General features: G+C 37.7%; 2 protein-coding genes across 5 annotated transcripts in view; both read left to right on the forward strand.

Moving 5' to 3' along the window:
- LOC127629153 (PHD finger protein 20-like) overlaps positions 1 to 19,657 on the forward strand; it is a 55,165-nt gene extending 35,508 nt beyond the window's left edge. The window contains exons 7-19 of one of the 2 annotated variants that reach the window (XM_052106249.1): positions 889 to 990; positions 1,225 to 1,359; positions 1,443 to 1,502; positions 2,368 to 2,616; positions 4,724 to 4,894; positions 5,022 to 5,114; positions 6,745 to 6,876; positions 7,768 to 7,946; positions 8,413 to 8,512; positions 10,474 to 10,669; positions 10,852 to 11,257; positions 11,644 to 11,863; positions 17,669 to 19,657. In XM_052106249.1, coding sequence (XP_051962209.1) covers positions 889 to 990; positions 1,225 to 1,359; positions 1,443 to 1,502; positions 2,368 to 2,616; positions 4,724 to 4,894; positions 5,022 to 5,114; positions 6,745 to 6,876; positions 7,768 to 7,946; positions 8,413 to 8,512; positions 10,474 to 10,669; positions 10,852 to 11,257; positions 11,644 to 11,863; positions 17,669 to 17,814 — 2,189 coding nt within the window. In that variant the 3' untranslated portion in view covers positions 17,815 to 19,657. The remainder of the gene's footprint in view (positions 1 to 888; positions 991 to 1,224; positions 1,360 to 1,442; positions 1,503 to 2,367; positions 2,617 to 4,723; positions 4,895 to 5,021; positions 5,115 to 6,744; positions 6,877 to 7,767; positions 7,947 to 8,412; positions 8,513 to 10,473; positions 10,670 to 10,851; positions 11,258 to 11,643; positions 11,864 to 17,668) is intronic. The other variant, XM_052106250.1, reaches the window with a different exon arrangement.
- A 2,175-nt stretch (positions 19,658 to 21,832) lies between these two features.
- Positions 21,833 to 22,159, forward strand: part of LOC127629154 (protein NDRG3-like) — a 107,102-nt gene continuing 106,775 nt past the window's right edge. For all 3 annotated transcript variants that reach the window (XM_052106251.1, XM_052106252.1, XM_052106254.1), the window contains exon 1: positions 21,833 to 21,961. The gene's annotated coding sequence lies outside the window, so the exon portion shown is untranslated. The remainder of the gene's footprint in view (positions 21,962 to 22,159) is intronic.

Raw genomic sequence — 22,159 nt, forward strand, 5'->3', positions numbered from 1 at the left:
TATGATTTGCCAAGAGAAAGTGCAGTTCACATGCACCTTGAACCTTAAATTTAGTTCTATTTAACTGTCTTTAGGCAGCATCAAATGCATGAAGGAAATGCGGAAATTATTAGGCAGCATTAATTGGGGAACAAAAAGGAATTTATTAGGCTTACACCCAAGATGAAAACTGGTGTTTTCTATTCATTTAAGCATGAACTAAATTAAGTAACAATCTGTTGTAGCTGTTTAATGAAAGTGCAAATTATGTGGGTTGTGTTGCACTTTCTAAAAGTAATAGTTTATATATAATTCATTTATTATTATTGTTATTATGTTTGCATTTATAGTAGTCTTTAGATCTTAATTTGTATTAGTAATTTACTACCTGTTGTTGTAGATGAATACTTGTGTGATGGTAAATGGGGACGGTAGAAGAAGTTGGAAACTGCAAATGTTTGTTTATTTAGGGTGGTGGTCATAAATGTCATAAATTCTTTAGTTTAACTGCATTATCGTTTACTTTGAAATGCAATTAAATTTTTTGTATGTGTTTTCTTGAATTACATTTTTAAAGCAAAATCGACTGTTTGGAAGTTAAATGTGCAAAAATATTCACCGATCCCTCTGCACTGGGGGCATGGGGCTTGATGACACAATCACAATGGTGATTATTTTTTATATTTTTTTTTCCATAAATGTTTTTTTTAAATATATCTTGCATATTCCCCAGCCCTAAATCATGGCAAACCTTGAAAGTTTTAACAGCATGGACTTGAATTGAAAGTGAAGGACTGTTAGGTGATTTACACTGAAGTCAGGCATGAACCAAATGCTGTATTGGACAGAGTCTTGATCATTCAAGCAGCTTTGTTTGTTGCTGAGTTGTTGGGTTGTGTATCTTAACAGAGAAAGACGTGGATCGGCCCAATGGTCCAGAGCTGAGGAAAAGACGAGCATCAACCGGACAGACGCCACCTTCCAAAAGGAGCAGAGCCAATTCAAGCACAGGTTAACTGTCTCTCTCATATCATACTCCTCAATAAACTAGCTTCCCATTATAACAGTTACTAATTCTGTGTATCTCACAAATAGTCAACAATGTGTCTGGGTCATAATAGATCTCCACCCCACAAAAAAGAAGAGGAAAAAAAATGTTGGGAGCATTGTAATGAGTTTACTTCAGGATTACCCAATTAGCTTTAAGCATCATCTCGCAGGATATTGTATCTGATCCTCTCATAGATAGAAATAGTCGATCCCAGATCAAACCAGCTAAGTCCGACTCTGTCCCAGAGACCTTCGAAAATAAGGATGGCCCAACTTGTCCTTCAGAATACGCAGCCCCCACAGAAGAGACAGAGTCCACGCCTGAGCTTGGTAGTTATCCTCATTCTGTTCATTCATTAAACATTTATGCTGATATAATGTATGATGTGCTAATGGACACATTGCTTTCTCAGCTACAGCGCTCAAACAACAAGTTCACCTTCCCACATCAAATAAGTACAGCAGAGAGCCCTGTAAGTGTACACACATGTACCATTTTTCTTATACAGTCATTAGAGTTGTTCACCCAAAAATGAAAAAATTATGTAATTTTTCTTGTGGAACACAAAAGAATACTTAATGAGGGCATAGGACATAAAAACACCATGCACATAAAATAATCAATACAAATCGTGTACTATTTTCCAAGTCTTAATAAGCCATACAATAGGTTTTTGTCAGTAACAGCTCAAATTAGACAATTGATTTAAGGGAATAGAACTCCCGAAGATTTCAATCTCATCATTTACCCACTCTTATGCTGTCTCAAACTCATATGATGAGAGAATATCCATACAATGCAAGTCAGTGGTCAGTGATGAACCGACATTTTACTACTTTTTCTCTTGAAATCTTGACATCTTGCTTTCTTCTTGCCGCGAATGTGATTTGAAGCTCTGTTACACTTGACCCATGGACTTGCATTGTCACATTTCCTCCAAAAAGATTCTCCTTCAAAAAAATCTTTGTTTGTGTTCCCTAGAAGAAAGCTGAATTCGAGTTTGAGATGGCATAAGGATTAGTAAATGATGAGAGAATTTAAATTTTTGGGTGAACTATTACTTTAACACAATTAAATCAGTTGCTAACTTGCTACGCACATGAGAATCAATGGCAATTTGGCATTATGAAATTATCACAGTGTATTTTAATCTATGTCTGGATACGAGCTTGACACCAGATTCATTTTGCAACTTGACAAATGTAGTCTCTATGAACTGTTGTATGGCAAGAGGTGTATAAATATTCTCTCCTTTCACGAGTGAATAACAGAAATTAATTTTTTCTTTAAAAAAAATCTACTATTGTGTGTGACCTCTTGCCCTTTTCTGCCCTCAGTGTACAGGGTCATCAAAAACCAACCGCCCCCTATCCTGTCCATTGAGCTGGACCATAACCCCTTCAAGTGCAAGATCACAGACTGCCTCAAGTCTTTTCGCAAGGCATCTCTGCTACACTACCACATGAAGTACTACCACGCACAAAGCGACCCGTGTCCCCCTTGCTGTGTACATACGCGCTCTTCAGACAAACAGAATCACAGCCAGGAGGCACCCCGCAGGCGCCGGACGGTCTCTGCTTCTCAACGTTAGTGCACGCTTCGTTAATAAGCATTTACTGTAGATGTTTGTGGAATGATTCTGTTTGTTTGGGTTGTTGATTTTATTTTTTTTATCAATGTATATATGTTGACTGGGTTGTCATGAAAAACACATTTTTAGTAGCTGATACCAATACTCAGGACTCAATAATAAGGATGGCCGCTGGCCCATGGCCAGTTTATGGAATTATCACTTGTCCCATCAGACCAGTTCTGTGGTGTCATTATTGACCCGTTTCAGTGACGTCACTTTTTCCCGCAGCTGCCATATTTGTGACCATCAGTGGGAGGAAACAATAGCAGTGAATTAAAATTATTTGATGAATGACCCGTGAAATGATATCAAGAAAATCATAAAAAATTGCTTTTGTTCCATGCAGGTTTGAAGACAGCAGATATTGCCAAATTGAAATCTCATGAACATTTAAAGATATTTGATCCCAGATTCATCTCTGTACACCAGCGAGTCTGATGTATGTCCAACACACGCCCAAGAGTACATCACCTTAAACATCTCTCATTCAGAAGTTACAAATATTTTTGTGGTGTTTTCTGGTCTGATTTAGTCACAGTATTAAAAAACGTCTGTGATGATCCCATCTGTGTAAATGTTGGAGCTGCTTTTAACTCCTGAAGAAGTTTTTTGTCACATCTCTGCACAGCTCAATGTAGGTATATCGAATATTGGTTACAAACATGGTGGTGCTTTCATACAGTGATGTCACATGAAACAGGCCAATATCTTACATTCACTGATCGTGTACAGTTGAAGCCAGAAGTTTACATATACTTAGCCATTAAACACATTTAAAAAAAAAAAATGTAAACACTCCACAGATTTCATATTAGCAAACTATAGTTTTGGCAAGTTGTTTAGGACATCAACTTTGTGCATAAAAAGTAATTTTTCCAACAATTGTTTACAGGCAGATTGTTTCACTTTTAATTGACTACATAACAATTCCAGTGGGTCAGAAGTTTACATATACTAAGTTAACTGTGCCTTTAAGCAGCTCTGAAAATTTCAGAAAATCACGCTAATGATGCTATCTAGACTGGCGAGTAATGGGAGGGACAGTGCCCTCCCTGTCACAAATGGGTCTTCCAAATGGACAATGACCCCAAGCATAACTCAAGTTGTGGCAAAATGGCTTTAGGACAACAAAGTCAAGGTATTGGAGTGGCCATCACAAACTCCTGACATCAATCCAATAGAAAATTTGTGGGCAGAACTGACATAGAGTGTGTGAGCAAGGAGGGCTACAAACCTGACTGTTACACCAGTTCTGTCTGGAGGAGTATAAAGATAGTATATTCCAGAGTATAAAGATAGGAATGCACTAAATAACACCAATTAAAGTAACCGTAATCATTTTCTGAATGTCTAAGTGGAAGGTTAACTTATTGAAATATCTAGTCCCCATATTTTGCGTTTTCATTGCTATGGGCAATAAATCTCTTAAACTTGACACAATATTAAGCGACCCAATTGACCTACAACAATATTGAAGTCGCATGATTTGCAACATTTTGAACTCCACATGAAAAGTGCTGAGGACATCTTGTTCTGCTTTTAGCGCTGGCACCGCACACGCAGAAGATACTTGATCCGAATTGCCCGCTAAGATGCGAGCGCAACACATCACGAGCAAACGCTGATACTCCAGCGAGTCATGTGAATGCAGCTTTTCACAGGTCCCATCTGTCTTTGTTTTGTCAAAAACATTACGGTTAAGAGGTTCTTTCTCCATCACTTCATCAGTTTGTGTGTGTTTTTTGTGTGTGTCAGTGTAATGAACCCAGACACATTGCAAAGATTCTGCACTATTCCAACCAGTGTTCAGCACTAACACAGAGCTGAATAAAATGTCAGGATCTAAGGTGAAAATTGGTAAATGTGTTAAAGGAAAATTAATATTAACAACATATTAAACACAGCAAAATAAATTTCGGTTGCATTTATGTTTCAAGGCTTAATGCACAGATCCGATATGAATCCGTGATCTGTACTACCAATTCTGCAGAAATATATGCATTTTTTTTTTTTTACATGAGCACACCTGCAGCCTCAAACAAACTTCCTTTGTCCCACAGATACGCTGTCCCCTCTCAGTGACAGTAAGCCAGGCCACACTCTGTCTCCCCCTGCTGCTGGCAGCATGCACCGGCAGCACTCGAACACACTGGGCACCGAAAGGAGCAAAGAGAACCAACACATCAACCGCTCGTTGCATGACGACAGAGACTGGGTTGCCAAGGAAACAGGTATTTGAAAGCATCGTGTCTTCATTCTATCTATTTCTGTGCACACGTTGATATCTCCTGAATATTACTTCAATCTGTCAGTGACCATAATAGGGATTGATTTTCACTTCTGAATTTTTTACTGTAGGGATTAAAGAACGAGAGAGTCTGAGAGAGAAGCGTCAGAGGGATTTCTTCCGCATTAAACTGAAGAAAAAGAAGATAAAGAAGTCGAAGTCAGGTTAGACGGCTGTTTCAGTGCAGTGGTGTTTGTGCGTCTCTGGCTCTCTGCTGCTGCTTCTATTTGCCTGCTTTAATGACAAGTCTCTAAAAGCTTGCATGCAAAATTATATTGGACCCTGCAAGGATTATGAGCAACAGGATATCATGTTTCGCTCCAAGGCTTCTGTTTTACATGTTTTAAATAAAAATTCTCAGCCAAGAGGTCAATGTGAGATTTTAGATCCTCTATTGGTCATATTTCTTCCCGCTTTGCAAATCCTCAGATCAGAGTTTGCTATTAACTTCTTCAACAAAAGACCTTTTTTTGCACAAGAAAAACTAGCTTCATATCATGTGACCCACATTTGATTTTCAGCCATTGAAAATTATAAAAATGTAAAAACATTTGGATGAAGCCACATTGAGATCCCTATATCTTTGGGATTTAAGTATATAGGGCCTTAAAATGGCTATACCAAAAGGAAAGTTTGTCATGAACCAGAATCAAAAAGTATATTAAGATATCTAGGTTGCACTTTACAATAAGGCTCCATTTGTTAACATTAATAAATGCATTATCATGAACACATTTATTTTTATTTTTTACAGCATTTATTAATCTCAGTTAATGTTAGTTAAAGAGCCCATATTATGCTAATTTACAGGTTCATAATTTTATTTTGGGGGTCTACTAGAATAGGTTTACTTGATTTAATGTTCAAAAAACACATTATTTTTCTCATACTGTACATCGCTGCTCCCCTCTCTTCATCCTTTGGCTAAAACACTCTGATTTGGCTCCTGTCTCTTTAAAGCCCCCCTTTCCGAAAAGCACAGTCTTCTCTGATTGGTCAGCTGGCCCAGTCTGTTGTGATATGTCAACCACGTAGAGCGTGTGTCGGAAATGGAAAACCCTTTACCATAACAGTGTTTCAGCTCCAGAGTCTTCCTGAGCAGCTGTAAACACTATTGTAACTATGGTAACAGTGGCATTGGTTTTTAACATACCAGCTCTAGCCCAAGTCCGATAATGAAAGTTTGGAAGAACAAGCTGATCGAACCAAACCAGCTTCACAAGCACAAATTGAGCAGGACTGTTTTCTACGATTAAATGTCAGGAATTGTGAAAGACTGAGTTTAAATGTATTTGGCTAAGGTGTATGTAAACTTCTGACTTAAGCTGTAGGTATTGCCCAATTTATCTGTCTATCACTAGTTCTAACTAGTTCTAACATTTGCTGTTAAAAGCTTTTTCTCAAAGTCAGTAAATCTATACAGTAAATGCTTCAGCTGCATAATGTTACAGCCTTAGTTTACTTTTCTTATGAACATTTTTATGATTTTGAGTATTCTATTCTCTCACAATTAATTGGTTACATTTTTCAAGAATTGCTCTGCTTGTTTAGATATGCCACCCGTACTTAGCCACTCTGTCATGATTCTGTGTGTCTTTAGTCTTCGGTTATTAAAACACTATGAAACTGCTTTTCCACTTCTGCCCACAAGATGAGCGTTGTAATTACCAGTCAAACTTACTACACACAGTTTAGGATTAATACCGGCAGAATCAGATCTACAAGCCGCCTGATCGATGAGGAACCATTCGGCCTGTGTTTAATCCTTTGTGGCCTCTGCTCTTCCTCTGACAGAATATTACAGCACTGAGGAGAGCATTGGCTTAAAGTCTGTCCCCTGCAATATGAATTTGGCCTTCAAATTGCCCCTCTCCCTCACACACCGCTCCTACATGGGACACTGCCCCAAAATGATGCTCAGCCAGGGTGGGTACCACAGAACGCAGGACCTTCGAACTCACATACACCTGCTTTGTGTTATTTTCCTGCCGCTTTTGTTTCTTGTTTGGCTTTGCATAATGTTGCCTTTAAGTGTCTTGAGTATCTGTCTGATGTCTTTTTGTCAGATATTTCTTCATTTGGTGCCTCTGTGCAGATTCGTATTTCTAGTAATGATGTTATACACCATTAAAGATAGAGTTCTCCCCATCATAATTTACTAATTACACTACATTTGGCAGTGGTGGCTCAGCGGTAAAGGCTCTGGGTTACTGACCAGAATGTCAGGGGTTCCAGCCCCAACACCACCAAGACACCACTGTTGGGCCCTTGAGCAAGGCCCTCGAACCTATCTGCTCCAGGGGCGCCTTATCATGGCTGACCCTGCACTCTGACTCCAGCTTAGCTAATAATTTCACCATGTATATGCAATGTGTGACAATTGTTAAAAATATAATAATAATAATAATAAATAATAAATAAACCATGTTATTTCTAACCAGTATTGCTTGCTTCTGTTGAACATAAAATATTATTTTAGGGAGAATAACAGCAATTTCATTGAATGGAAAACATATGCAATGCTGTCGAACAGTGAATGAGGCTTTCATTTTGCATATTATTTGCGTTGTGTTCCAAAGAATAAAGCAAGTCATACTAATTTGGAAAAATACGATGATATATGAGTAATTGATGACATACTTTTCATTTTTGAGTAAACTATCCCTTTAATGTGTGTGTGTGTGTGTGTGTGTGTGTGTGTGTGCGCATATGTGATTTAGAGTAGTTGATTACTACTTTGCTTGAAAGACAGTTTTGTAAAAATAGTCAACGGAAAATGGTATTTGAAATGTTTGCTCTCGTTTTGGTTTGTGGCAGGTGAAGACAGCATCAGTGATTTGTCTTCAGACAGTCCTATATGGAGTGAGGACGAGTCTGACCCTGAGCTGGATCTGAACATGCCCCTCTCAGAGCAGAGTGTAGATAAGGTCACTCACAGCTCCGAGATCATCCGCTGTATTTGTGAAGTTCAGGAGGAGAATGACTTCATGATACAGGTGATCTTCCACCCTTTGAATGCCACCTCCCAACCCCCCCACCCATTCCAGATCTCTTGTTTGATTCAATTATATGTTTATATACCATTATATATACCTTGTTTCTTTTCCATTTGGCACATTTATGTTAGTACACCAAATACAAAAAAATGCTCTGTTTTGACCATTAACACCAAAAACACTGAATTAGTCTGAAAATTATGTACCCTTTTCCAATGTATTTTTTTCTTTTGTTCTGGATAAACCCATGAAAAGATTTAAATGAACCTTTTTCAGAATTACTTGCATAGTAAATTAGTAATAATTTTAATTTAGACAAGTTTTAGATAAATATAAATGTCATAAAAAAATACCCATTTTTATCCCCCATGAAACCATAAAATATTAGTCTAAATCACAGCATGCATTGGCACATTCAATGTTCATCTGAGAGTCTGAAGCAATGTTTCCTGTGTGTTTTCTGTAGTGTGATGAGTGTCTGTGCTGGCAGCATGGGACCTGTATGGGTCTGTATGAGGACAGTGTGCCAGACACCTACAGCTGCTACATCTGCAGAGACCCACCAGGTGAGAGGCTTTAACATTCCCCTAAACCTTTTTTATTGTAGTGTATCTGGAGAATTGTGTAAAGGCAATGTGTGTTCAGGAACAGCCATCATAACTGGATATGTTTCAAAGTCTGATTCTTACAGGCCAAATAGCAGGGAATGTGATTCTTCTGGATGTATCTATAATTCAGTTTTTTTCAACCTGAAAATGTGACCAAAGTGAATTGTGTAAATCCATCAAAATAAATTAACAGAAGGGGCAATGTTAATATTTCATGGGGGGTATCTTATTGAGAATGCAATGTCTTGTGCTTTCTTGATAAGCACTTTTTACCCAAACAAGTGTCATTCAACCTTCCCTTGGATGACGCCACTGCTGCTGCATCATGCACATACTTTTGAGTATGAGACGGAGGCTACTGATTTTCCATGTCAATACTTAATTTAAGTGAGACTTGTCTATTGTAATTCATCAAGAGAAATAAAATGGTTTTATATAAATGGGTTTGAACTGTTGCCACTGTTGTTGACATGGTAAAATTCGCTATTGTTATGCATTCCAGCGTTAATGATGTGGTATTTGCAGTGGATACGTGAACTTTATCTTCAATATAAAGTACACATTGCCAATGTATTTTACCATTTGTATGTATAATTATAAAACTTTGCTAATACATTATACGGGGGACCTTTTAACAAGGTACATTTGAAAATATACATTTTACTAATTATATTTTATTACCTTTTCATCATTTTGTTCACATTTTAATAAAAAAAATATATATATATTTAATCAATAAATAAGATATTATATTTCATATATTTTTTTAGTAAAATTTTTGTTAAATTTTATCATTTGTACTATTTACAAATAGTTACATTGATTTGTTGAACGTGCTAAAACCGCTACCGTCTCTGTGAGCCTTTAGAGTACTCGAATGACTTTACCTCATCTCTGCTATGCATGATTAGAATTAAATATGATGTTTTATGTTGTTTTTGATCAACAACTGACTATAAAGAACAGAAAGGGTATTAAAAGAGACAGTATTCAATGACAAATGTGTTGTGTGGATCTTGTCTTTGGACATACATTACACAGTATAACTTTTACTCTCAACACGCTGTGAAAGGATCTCTCTGCTGAGCACTTCATGACTAAACTACATAATTACTGGCGAGTGAAATGTAAATATTTACCAGCCAGTTGCCAAATATATTCACTTTAGTCACATAGCTCAAAATTTGGTTGCAAATGCGAGTGATTTCCTCTCTGTTGTGGAGGTTTACGCATAGTGATCGATCGATCTTGAGATTTAATAATCAAGATTGCTCAAATGAAGTTTGCGATTTATTGAATAAACAGTATTTTTACCCACCCTTACGGATTAATCATTTATAATAAAAACAGAAACATCCAATAAGAAAATAAGAATAGTCTATTTTAAATTCATGGTGACTTTGAGATTGAAATCACAATATGGCCTTGCATGAATACTAAACCAAAAATACTGCGTTTCAAAATATTCTTCATTGAGCGCTTCAGTCAGCGCTGCATGATCTAGCGGTGCCCTCTAGTGGCTGAGTGCAGGACACATTCAGCAGCGAAATCAAAATAGATAATCATGGAATTATTTTCCATGACTATCATATTACAGTTCAAATTGTGAAGCTTGTCAAAATTGTCTCTTCCCAAATGTTGGCTATAGATTTCATAACTTCACTCTTTTTGGGTAATTTTGTGCTTATCAAAAATCTTTCTTTTTAATCAAGATTTTAAAAAAATGTTTTATATATCTTTTTGAGTCTGATACATTTCTGAAAACTGGAAAAGGTATGAAGTGTGTGTGGGAGTTGGGATTGTTTGCTATGCCGTTGTCTTTGCTTTTTTGTCCTATGATTAGTACCTTTTACAATTGATCTGCAATTTTGCAGTTTTTCTTGGTATTAATAATCAAATCTGTATGTATCTATACACAGCCCAGAGGCAGAGTCAGAGGTACTGGTATGATAAAGACTGGTTAAGTAGCGGTCATATGTACGGCTTGTCTTTCCTGGAGGAGAATTACTCTCATCAGAACAGTAAGAAAGTGACTGCTGCTCATCAGCTGCTGGGAGACGTGCAGCGGGTGTTTGAGGTGCTCAATGGCCTCCAGCTCAAGATGAACATCCTACAGTAAGTCATTCGTGTGCTCCATAATGGCTGAGTGATATGATATATTTACAGTCATTTTCCTCAAAAATATTGAGATATCTTTTTATCAATATCACCCAGCCCTATTGTCCATCCAGCCAGCTATTTAATGAATCCGTAAATATTTAGTATAAATCTCCACTATATTCTTTTCCCCTTTTTAGAACACAGGCTCATCCAGACCTGAAGCTTTGGCAGCAGCCCTGGAAACATACAGACGGCCTGCGAAGGAAGACAGCTGGTGACTCTGGCATAGCTACTCCCTTCCCCTCCTCACCTCTTGAATTTGGAGTTAATGAGTTTGAGACGTTGAAGAGTGAAGTTCCGTCGCCCATAGCGATGCACTGCTCTTTCCAGGACTCATATATTAGCAGTGAGCACTGCTACCAGAAGCCCCGTACATACTACCCAGCTGTGGAGAGAAGACTTGTGGTGGAGACGCGGGGTGGTTCAGAGCTGGAGGACAGCCTGAGGAGCACAGAGGACCTCCTAGAGATGGCTGACCAGAGGTACGGCATGCTGCTGGACCACGAACAGCACAAACTGCTGGCCGACTGCACCTTTAGTAAGGTATGCACCCTGTTCACTTTTTCTCTCACATTCTCTTGAGAAAATGACCAAATCTAGTCTGGTCTTTATGACTTTTTGTAATTTACGAAACAAGGTACGAATGTGGCTTGAAATAGTTTTTTTTATAAAATTCGATTTCATGCAATTTTGTTGTTCATGTTATAAATGTTGAGTGGATTTGAGTTCGGTTTGCCTAAAAATTGGATTTGGACCCTAGTGTGAACCAAATATTTGGTTTATTGAAACATCATTATAATAAAAGAAAAATTGCAATGGCAAAGGTTTTGTGCTGTTAACATTTATTTTTTTATTTTTTTGGGGCTACACATCAAGCGTGAAAATATCAGCACACATTAAACTTGCCTGTCATTAATTTATGTTGTCAGGAACTGGAGAGTCGAATGAAGCAACTGGTGTCCACTGAGCAGGAGAAGTGCTGTGTGGTCAACATTAAGGAAGAGGAGCCTAACCCTGTGACCCCCGACCCCAAGCCAGACCCTGACCTTCTGCTGCACCAGCAGTGGCAGCTGAACCTGCTGGAGCATATTGAGGCGGTGCAGGACGAGGTGACGCACAGAATGGACCATATTGAGCGAGAACTGGACGGTGAGACCTGTGTTTCAACTAAATATAAACTAGACCAAAGCATTGTGTGTGACTGTGAGCTTACTACTTACTAAGGGGTGTTCTTAAACCTTGGTAAACCCTTTACTGTGGTAAAATTACTTTAAAGGATGCCCTTGAGTGGCTTTTTGCTTTTATAAAATGATGGCAATAGCAATACAAGATGCCAATGTTACACCAAGTAAAATAATTTATTAGTGTAAATGTAGGCTGTTTACGGTTGCCAAGCAACATTGCAACAGGGACTAAAACTAAATGTTTTTCATTTTGTTCTGAGCAAAAACTGTTTTCGTTCCAGTTCAGAAGTTCCGCTGCCTCCTTTACAAAAGGTTACTGGTTAGAACAAAATAAAAATAATGTTCTTTTTAAAATGACAACTCTGTGCCGCGGGTGAGTGAAATACCAGTTGCAGTGTTGCCAGATCTCACAAGAGAGACCAGCAACCTGGTCTTGAAAAACAAGCCCAAAATAAGTCACTTGCCTAAGAAACTAAGTTAATTTTTTCCTGTGAGGTGGATTTATTGGCATAGAAATCATAAGCATACATTTAATTAACAGTTAAGTATAATTTTAATTACAGATCTGCTTCTCAGCCAAAACTGTTCCAGCAGCATAAAATCAGTATTAATGCATCATCTCCTTTGGTCCAATCTGGGGCATAGGCCACCAACGAGGACTCTCCTGAGCCAGTCTCCCGAGTTGTCTCCAGGTGTATCCCATCTCCTTCATGTCTGCCTCTATCACGGCATAAGTTGTTTTTTGGGCGGACTTGATTTCTCTTCCCTTGTGGGTTCTAGGTCAAAGCTTGCCGTGTGATGCTTAAAGCAGGTTTTCAGAGGGTGTGGCAGATCCATCTCCAGCGTCTTTGGAGTATTTCGTCCTCCACTGGTTGCTGTTTTGTTCGCTGCCAAAGTTCTTTATTTGCTAATGGTCTCGGGCCAGTGAATCCGGAGAATCCTTTTGAGGCAGGTGTTGATGAATGTCTGGATTCTCCTCATGGTTGTGGCAGTGGTTCTCCAGGTCTCCTCACCATAAAGTAGGATATTATCATGTTAAAGATCCTGATCTTGGTGTTGATGTTCATGTCAGTTGATCTCCAGACATTCCTCAGTTGGAGGAAAGCTACCCTCGCCTTGCTGATCCATACTGTAATGTCAGCGTCAATGTCACCTTCTAGTGTGATGGGGCGTCTGTTGACAGTGGCATTGATCTTTAGAATCTTGCTCTTCCCATTGTGGATGTTAAGGCCCAGGAGTGCTGAGTTTTCCGCAACCGTGCGGGTTTTCTTCTACATCTGTTGTTGGGTGTGGGAGAGAAGGGCCAGATTGTCCGCATAGTACAAATCTTCCAGCTGTGTCCAAGGTGTTCACTGGATCCTGCTTTGCTTTTGGGTTATGGATGTCTTCATGACCCAGTCTATAGCCAACAAGAACAGGAAAGATGATTGCAAACATCCTTGCCTCACTCCTGTCCTCAAAGGCATCAGTGAGTTGATGCCCATGGAGCATTCTGCAGGTCATACCTTTGTAGGTGTTCCTGATGACGATGTTGATCTTCTCTGGCACTCCATAATGTCTCAGCAGTTTCCAGAGGGTCTGCGTATCCACGCTATTGAATGCGTTCTTGTAGTCAATAAAGTTGATGTCAAGAGGTGAGTTCCACTCAAGTGACTGTTCCACGACGATGAGCGTTGTTGAAATCTGGTCGGTGCAAGACCTGTCTTTGTGAAAGCTTGCCTGCTTATCTTGGAGCTGAGGATTGATGGTGTCTTTCATCCAGTTGAGGAGAACCCAGTTTAATTAATGCATCATATCTAACAATAATTTAGTGAAGACTTGAAAACAACTGATAAATATACTTTTACCTCTAATACATTTTTACTTGTATCTGGATTAGACGTGCATCTACAGTGTATGTAGTAATTATACATAGTTATTAACAAGTTATATACAACCATAATGGGCAAAAAGGCAAAGAAATGTGTTATGCAGCAGTTTCCTTCAGGATCAAAGCATGTTTAATTTTTTCAGGCAACATGAAGTGATGTAGTTCCAAAACTTTACTGTGATAAACCCTTTGGCCTTTAGTTTCATGAAAAAATGATCAGAACAAAATTAACAGGTTATAACCGGTTACCAGCATTTAAAAATAACGTTTTCCGGAACAATTGAAAATCACTTTGTCCCAGTTTTCTGTTACCTTCTGCTGCTAAACATTTCATTTGTTTTCGGTTTACATTTTCATTCCTTTAACCGTTTTTAAGTTCTTGCATAGCAACTTGAAGGAATATTCCGGGTTCTGTAGAAGTTAAGCTCAATTGACAGCATTTTTGGCATAATGTTGATTACCACATAAATTAATTTTGACTTGTCACTCCTTAAAAAAAAAAAAAGGCAAAAATTGGGGCACAGTTAAGCACTTATAATGGAGGTGAATGGACACTTTTTTTTTTTTTTTTTTGCTTTAATGGCAGAAATGGGGAACCTTTTTATTTCATAAAAGCAATTACATTAATTATTCTGTTGAAACTCATGTATTATTTGAGCTGTTAAGTTGTTTACATTCATTCATTCATTGTTTTTGCGGTCGTTTTAGGGTTTATGGCATTACGTCGCCATGGCAACACAGTTGTAAAATTGGCTATAACTTTACAGAGTAAAGGTTAGTAAGAGATTTTATCATACTAAAATCATGTTTACACACATATTGTTTGTCTTGTGGCTATACTTTTAAAACAATTAGTATTTTAACATGAACGGATTGGCCCATTCATTTCCATTGTAAGTGCCTCACTGTAATTTTGCATCTAAAAAAAAAAAAGAGATATTGAAAATGTATTTTATTTTTTTAGATAATGAAAGTAATGATACAAATGCTGTCGATTAAGCTTAATTTACATTGAACCCAGAATATTCCTTTAACACGTTAGTATATCGTGTGGTCATAGGCGTTTGCTTATCTGTATGTTAGAATGTGTTAGAGATTGTGATTTCCAGACCTGGATGTCATTGGTAGATTTTAAAAAATCCTTATCGAGTAATCAACTGGAGAAGTCATAGAAATGTATTGGAATTTAGAGTTGGAATGATCTGTTTTATAGTAAAGCTATAGAGCGCAACAGTTACGGAATACAAATACCATTAGTTTATAACTTATAAACCTTTAAAGACAGACATACCATAAGCCACAAGGTTGTTCATCGATGTTATATGCTTCCATTAAAGCCACCTGTCTGTATTGTTTAAAAATCATGTTTGATATTGGAATTCATGTTAAACGACTACATTACCCATGGTACTGCAGAGAAAGATCCACCAATCAAAGAACCGCAGTCAACCAAACCCATGAAATAATTCCAGAAGCTACCGCCCACTTCCATGACACACTGTGAATTACAAAAACCAATCGATCTCCCTACACTCTCAAACTTCTTTTATATTTGTGCTTATCGGAATGTTTCACAATAAACATAAACTATATTGTTTCTATACTCCTAATAAACAACCTAAAATCAATAGTTTTAGATATTTCCATAGATTTGTATTCAGTGACATCATTCGCAATGCTTCATGGAATTGTAGTCTGTGCCCTAATGAAAGACCGTAAGTACACAAGCTTGTACCTTTTTCTTTGTGTCCAATTTTCAAGTACTTTTTTTGCCTTAAAATAAAGACTGTAATGTTGCGATTCACCTCGGAGCTGGTTGGTTTGGTTCATGGATTATGGAACTCTTTAATGGAGGATTTTTTAAAAGTCTATGGAAGAAATTAATGGAGAAAACATCTGGAAAACAGGTGGCTGAAAAAGTGAGCATGCACTATTGCACTTTATAAGCCACGAAGTGCAGCAGAGGCTATTTATGAGAGATGGGCCACTTCTATTTAAATGAATGGGAGAAATTTGAATGCTCACCAAGAAGCTCTATCGCCCAACAGTCAATGGATGTAGAATTGAAGTCCCACTTTACAAGTAAAAGAGCCAATCACCTTTTAGATACAGGCATCGCCTGTCAATCAACTCGAGAACGCACATGTGCATTAGCTGTACAAAACAGAAACATTTAGTTTTTTAGTGTAATCTGTCAAAGAAGCACAATTTAAGATGCCAGCATTGTCAGTTTTTTAATGCTGATTTGAAATGTATTCTTTTATCATAATCTTTTATCAAAAACGGCCATTTTTTTTCCCTCTCCCCCCCCTTTTCTCCCCAATTTGGAATGCCCAATTCCCAATGCGCTCCAAGTCCTCGTGTTGGCCTAGTGACTCGCTACAATCCGGGTGGTGGATGACGAATCTCAGTTGCCTCCGTGTCTGAGACGTCAATCCGCATATCTTATCACGTGGCTTGTTGATTGCATTAGCGTGGAGACAGTGCATATGGAGGCTCATGCTATTCTCCACGGCATCCATGCACAACTCACCACACACCCCACCGAGAGCGAACCACATTATAGCAACCACGAGGAGGTTACCCCATGCGACTCTACCCTCCCTAGCAACTGGGCAAATTTGGTTGCTTAGGAGACCTGGCTGGAGTCACTCGGCACGCTCTGGATTTGAACTTGTGACTCCAGGTGTGGTAGCATCAATACTCTCTGAGCTATGCAGGCCCCCCTTGACCGACCATTTTTAAGATTTCTGTGTTCCCCCATTCAAGTAGATAGGAGCTGCACTAGTCTCTCTGGAGCGTTCCAAACATGGCCGACTGTAGACTTGCTTGAAAGTCTTTGGCAAAGTCTTTCGATGAAGAGATGTTGTTAGGCACAGTGAGAGATGGAATAATAATAATATGTCGTGCAATTATCATAACTTGTTTACGGTTGCCAAGCAACATAACTGTTTTAATGGTTTGTTGCAAATTGAAGCATTAACAAACCATTTAATACCATTGATCACAATTGTGTGAATTTAGAAGGGTGTGAAAAAAGTTGATGTATTTTACACAGAGTTGTTAACTATAATGCAAGATTACAAGTGCAGACCGTCTTGAAAACACAGCCTCATTTTCGAAAAGGCAATTGTTTGATTCCCATTATAAAACTGCAGATTTACTGTCACAATAAATTAAAGTAAAATTAAAAAGGCATGCAGTTATTCTTGGTTTATCATTCCCTTTTCCCTCACAATTGCTTGTAAGTAAAACATTTTTTTTAAATATTCAATTATTTGACTTCGTTTTCAATTTTCTATTGGGTAAATATATTTGTTGCTTACCCATTTGCCCCATAATCAAAAGAACAGCACTTATGTTTCCACAACTCTCCAAATAAAGAACAAAAATAGAGAGTGAAGGATTACGACAGTCAGAAAAGAGATGGGGAATTTTACTGTCACTATCTCTGTAGCTGTATTAGAAACCTCATCGCATCTTTGGTAATTGTTTTTAATTCCAGGGTAATATAATACAAAGTTCAATGTTATAAATGTACACTAAATAATACAATTTCGCTAGATTTACACTGTTAAATAAGGCAGAAATGTGTCATTACTGCCTGTAAAAAGGTTCCTTGAGCAACTAAGCTAAATTTGACTATAGTTTCCCACTGGTTACAATTGTGAGCAAGAATAAATCTGATTCTTTCACTTATATATAAAGGCATACATTTCGTTTTCTTGGTTTATCCAAGGGATAAAATACAGCTGCCCACATTGCTGGGAAATAATAGAACTTAAATGTGTTAATATAGTTACATGTTTGTAGGTTTAAAGTGTATATTTTTGCAATTTTATGATGAATCTTGCCAGATCTTTGTACTTATTATTTGCTCATATTGAAATCTCGCTGTAGTGTTGGAGAGTTGGCTTGACTACACAGGTGAGCTGGAACCTCCAGATCCGCTGGCCCGTCTCCCTCAGCTGAAACATCGCATCAGACAACTCCTGACTGACCTGGGAACAGTCCAGCAGATCGCAATCTGCTCCTCATCCTCTTGAGGGTGCCAGAGAACATAAAGACTGACACAAGTTTCAGACTGAGCTGAATGCACACAGAACTGTTGATGGTGAAGTTAACTTACATAACATTAAGCTCATGTTTCATTTCTGAGCTCTGAAAGTCTCATAGGAAATTGCAGAAATAGTTAACAGTCTGTTTTTGATAGGAAACATCTTGCCAAGCCATCCAAGTTAACGTGAATATGATACTGTAGTTTTTATGACGTAAGATAAGGCTAACAATATCTGATGCAAGCAACCATTTGTTGTATTTGTGGAATATAACGCTTCATTGTAGCACTTAGCTATGTCTGTCATAATTTTTTTTTTTAATTATTATTATTATTGCTTTTTGACTATTACTAAATACTACTTTTTTCATGTTTATTCATAAGCAATCTTTTTTTGACTGTTTTGTTCATCTTTGCTCTGGATAAAGAGAGCTTTAGGACCCGAATGAGATTTTGTTGTAGTTAATGAAAATAATGAAAACAGTAATGACAATATGAAAATATATTTTATCCTGAAAGTATGTGGATTTTCTTTCTATATTTGTACTATAGTCATGTAATCGTGTAAATAACGCAACCAACTGCTTAAATTCATGTTCTAGTTATTTAATACATGATCAAAACATTTAAGAAATGAGAATTTAAGAATCTTTGATCTGATGCGTATACATTAGTACTGGACTTTCTGCCTTTAACAATTTAATTTTGACAAATGATGTTGCTTGTATTTCAAATCAGTGTGCGGAGTCCACTGGTGTTAAACAGGTACAGAACGTTGTTTCCACTTGCATACTTAATATTTGTATGTATATATTATCTTCTTTGTTTTGTTCCTAAAGCAGGTTTTTCTATTTCTCTGTTCATTAGTATTTGTTGGTTTTTCCTGTTGCTTTCAAGTCTACAAGATTTTTTTTTACGTCATTGGATGCCTTAAAGTTATTGTAATTGTGTATTTAAGTTATTGATTCTGCTGTCTTTTTACCTCTGTCGTCTTTTTTTAAACTGCGTATGTCTGTGGTGTGAAAGAGTGTGTGTGGTCAGATAAAGAAAGAAAGGCTTTCTCACCCTTTGGTGTTATGATTTTTGTATTTTATTTTTTTGGATATTTTTATATAAGGTGTCTCTAACTAGGTACTTGGATATAAAAATCAAACATAGGATACAATGTACTTATTGTGTGCATTCATGTTGTTCTGCGAAACTCTTTTTCTGCTACTGCACAGCGAGGTAGGTTAAGGGGTCAACAGTGAAGTACATACAGGTACTTTAAATGCAAGGACAATGTAACCAAATCTATGTGCACAATAATGCATTGTATTAAATAGATTTTTTTTATAAATGTAAGTGCAAAATATTTAAAGACACCTAATATAACTTATTATTATTTTCAGACTATTAGTGATAAAAAAAAATAAATAAAAAAAAACACTGTTCTTGATATCATCCTGTTTTGAGGCCGGTATGTGCACCATTTACCTACTAAGAATGCAAACTACATATGTTATAAATCTGTGGATTCAAAGTCATACTGAAGGGTATTTGAAGGGTTCGATTTTTGTTGTTTATACAGTATCTTTCACTGTATGATTTGTACAAGGGATTGACAGCCTAATGACTGTTTCTCAATATTGTGTATTATATTTTGTACATCTGCCCTGTTGCTTTCCCTTTACTGGAAATCCAGTGATCAGACAAGGAGTATTATGGTCTTTTTTGTTTTCTTTTTACATTGGGGGTTCCCTGGAAAACTATAAAAAAATGACCCTAACCCTGACATTCTGAAATTCTTGATTCATAATCCAAGTGCAAGAAAATAAATGCTAACATTTAAAGCCAAAGAATATTGTTCTCAATTTGCTTTGTATTCCCATAACAAATGATGAAATCTCTGCTGTTCGGATTGCAAGAGATCAGTCAAACAGATATTGGTTTCACTTATTGCAAAGTCCTACAAGCTGTGACGGCTGTTATAAAAAAGAAATTATTTATAAAAGTTTGCAGATAAAGAAATTACCCTAAAATGTGTGTGTGTGTGTGTACACACACACACACACATACACACACACACACACACTAATCAGCCATAACATTAAAACCATTAATGTGGATGTTACTTTGACACAGACCACTTACACCCCTTCATGGCAATGGTATTCCCTGATGGCAGTGGCCTCTTTCAGCAGGATAACGCGTCATGCCGCATGTGCAAAAATACTAAAGAAATGGATTGAGGAATATGACAAAGAGTTCAAGGTGTTGACTTGGCCTCCAAATTCCCCAGATCTCAGTCCGATTGAGCATCTATGGAATGTCCTGGACCAGCAAGTCCCATCCATGGAGGCCCCACCTCGCAACTTACAGGACATAAAGGATCTGCTGTTAACGTCTTTTTGCCAGATATCACAGGACACCTTCAGAGGTCTTGAGGAGTCATGATGGGTCAAAGCTGTTTTTGTGGCATGAGGGGAACCTACACGATATTAGGCAGGTGGTTTTAATGTTGTGTCTGATCGGTGTATGTAGTGTATATACACTCAGTGACATGTACACCTACTTATTTATGTGATTATCTAATCAGCCAATCGTGTTGCAGCAGTGCAATATACATAAAACAATGCAGATACAGGTCAGGAGCTTCAGTTAACGTTCACATCAACCATCAGAATGGGGGAAAATTTGATTTTCACTGTGGTATGATTGTTGGTGCCAGACGGGCTGGTTTGAGTATTTCTGTAACTGCTGATCTCCTGGGATTTTCATGGACAATAGTCTTTAGAGTTTACTTGGAATGATGCCAAAAACAACCAGTGAGTGGAAGTTCTGTTAAAGAAACACCTTGTTGATTAGAGAGGTTAACGGAGAATGGCCAGACTGGTTTGAGCTGACAGACAGGCTATTCAGAAAGGTAAGACTGATAACCCCTCTTTACAATTGTGGTGCTTGGCTGACAGAAGTGGAACCCAACATGGTCTTCTGCTGTTGTAGCCCATCTGCCTCATGGTCCAACTTGTGCATTCTGAGATGCTATTCTGCTCACTACAATTTTACAGGGTACCGTAGCCTTTCTGTCAGCTCGTACCAGTCTAGTTATTTTCCATTGACCTCTTTCTTCAACAAGGCGTTTTTGTCCACAGAACTGCTGCTCACTGGATGTTTTTTTAGTTTTTGGCACCATTCTGAGTAAATTCTAGATACGGTTGTGTGTGAAAACCCCAGGAGATCAGCAGTTACAGAAATACTCAAACCAGCCCGCCTGACACAAACAATAATGCCACGGTCTAAATCAATGAGATTAAAAAAATACCCATTTTGATGGTTGATGTGAATGTTCACCTGACCTGTATCTGAATTATTTTATGCACTGCTGCCACACGATTTGCTGATAAGAAAATCACATGAATACGTATAGGTGTGCAGGTGTTCCTTGGTGTATGTGTGTGTGTGTATTTTATATATATATATATATAATTCCAGTAACGTAATTGTTTTGATTATATAATTATTGTTTTTACATTTAAAGGGAGTGTGTGTAGATACCCCTAGCATCCATATGGGTTGAAATGTGTCTTTTTTTTTTCTTTCTGTTATCTATTTATGCAATTACATGTGTGTGTATATATATATATATATATATATACAGGTGTTCAGGTTTATGAGTACTGTAAAAAGCAAACTTTTATCCACAGCAGTTTACAATATAGGTATTGCAGTAAGAATCCCCGTAGAGAAACCTGATGTTAGGCACATACACACAGTCTCAATTATCGTTAAATATTATTTGCATTGACAAAAGTAGCGTTAAAAATGTCTAATTGTTTCCCACAAACATTGAGGACAAAAGTTATTTTAAAAAGGAGTAAAAATTGTTTTTTATCCTCCCAAACAAAGATACTTTGTTTCTCTTTAGTCGTAACAGCAACTGAGTCCAGACAGTCCAGAGGCTGTGCGCGTGTGTTTGACCGTTCACGTGCAATCTGTTTGTCAACTCTCGTGAGCTCCTCCTCCATAAACGCCAGGAAGCAAATAGAGCACCGCCAACACATACACTCACTAGTCTTGCGTTCCAGTTATTACAGCACGCGGTTATTACAGCACCCGGGCACCATTTATCCAGCACGTTTTGATCTTTGTGAACGGTAAGTGATAATATATATAAACTTATTTTTGTAACCGGAGTGTTTGAACATTTGGCCTGAAGTCGTCACTACTTCGTAACGTTTGATCAGTTGTTCTTGCGCAAACGGTGTCTGTTCTGTGTGCTCCACGCGAGCTAACGGCAGGCTAGCGAGAGACTACGAACAAACCAGACATAACGCATTATCAACGTGCCTCCT

This window comes from Xyrauchen texanus, chromosome 35, assembly GCF_025860055.1.
Source record: "Xyrauchen texanus isolate HMW12.3.18 chromosome 35, RBS_HiC_50CHRs, whole genome shotgun sequence".
NCBI classification, from domain to species: Eukaryota; Metazoa; Chordata; class Actinopteri; order Cypriniformes; family Catostomidae; genus Xyrauchen; species Xyrauchen texanus.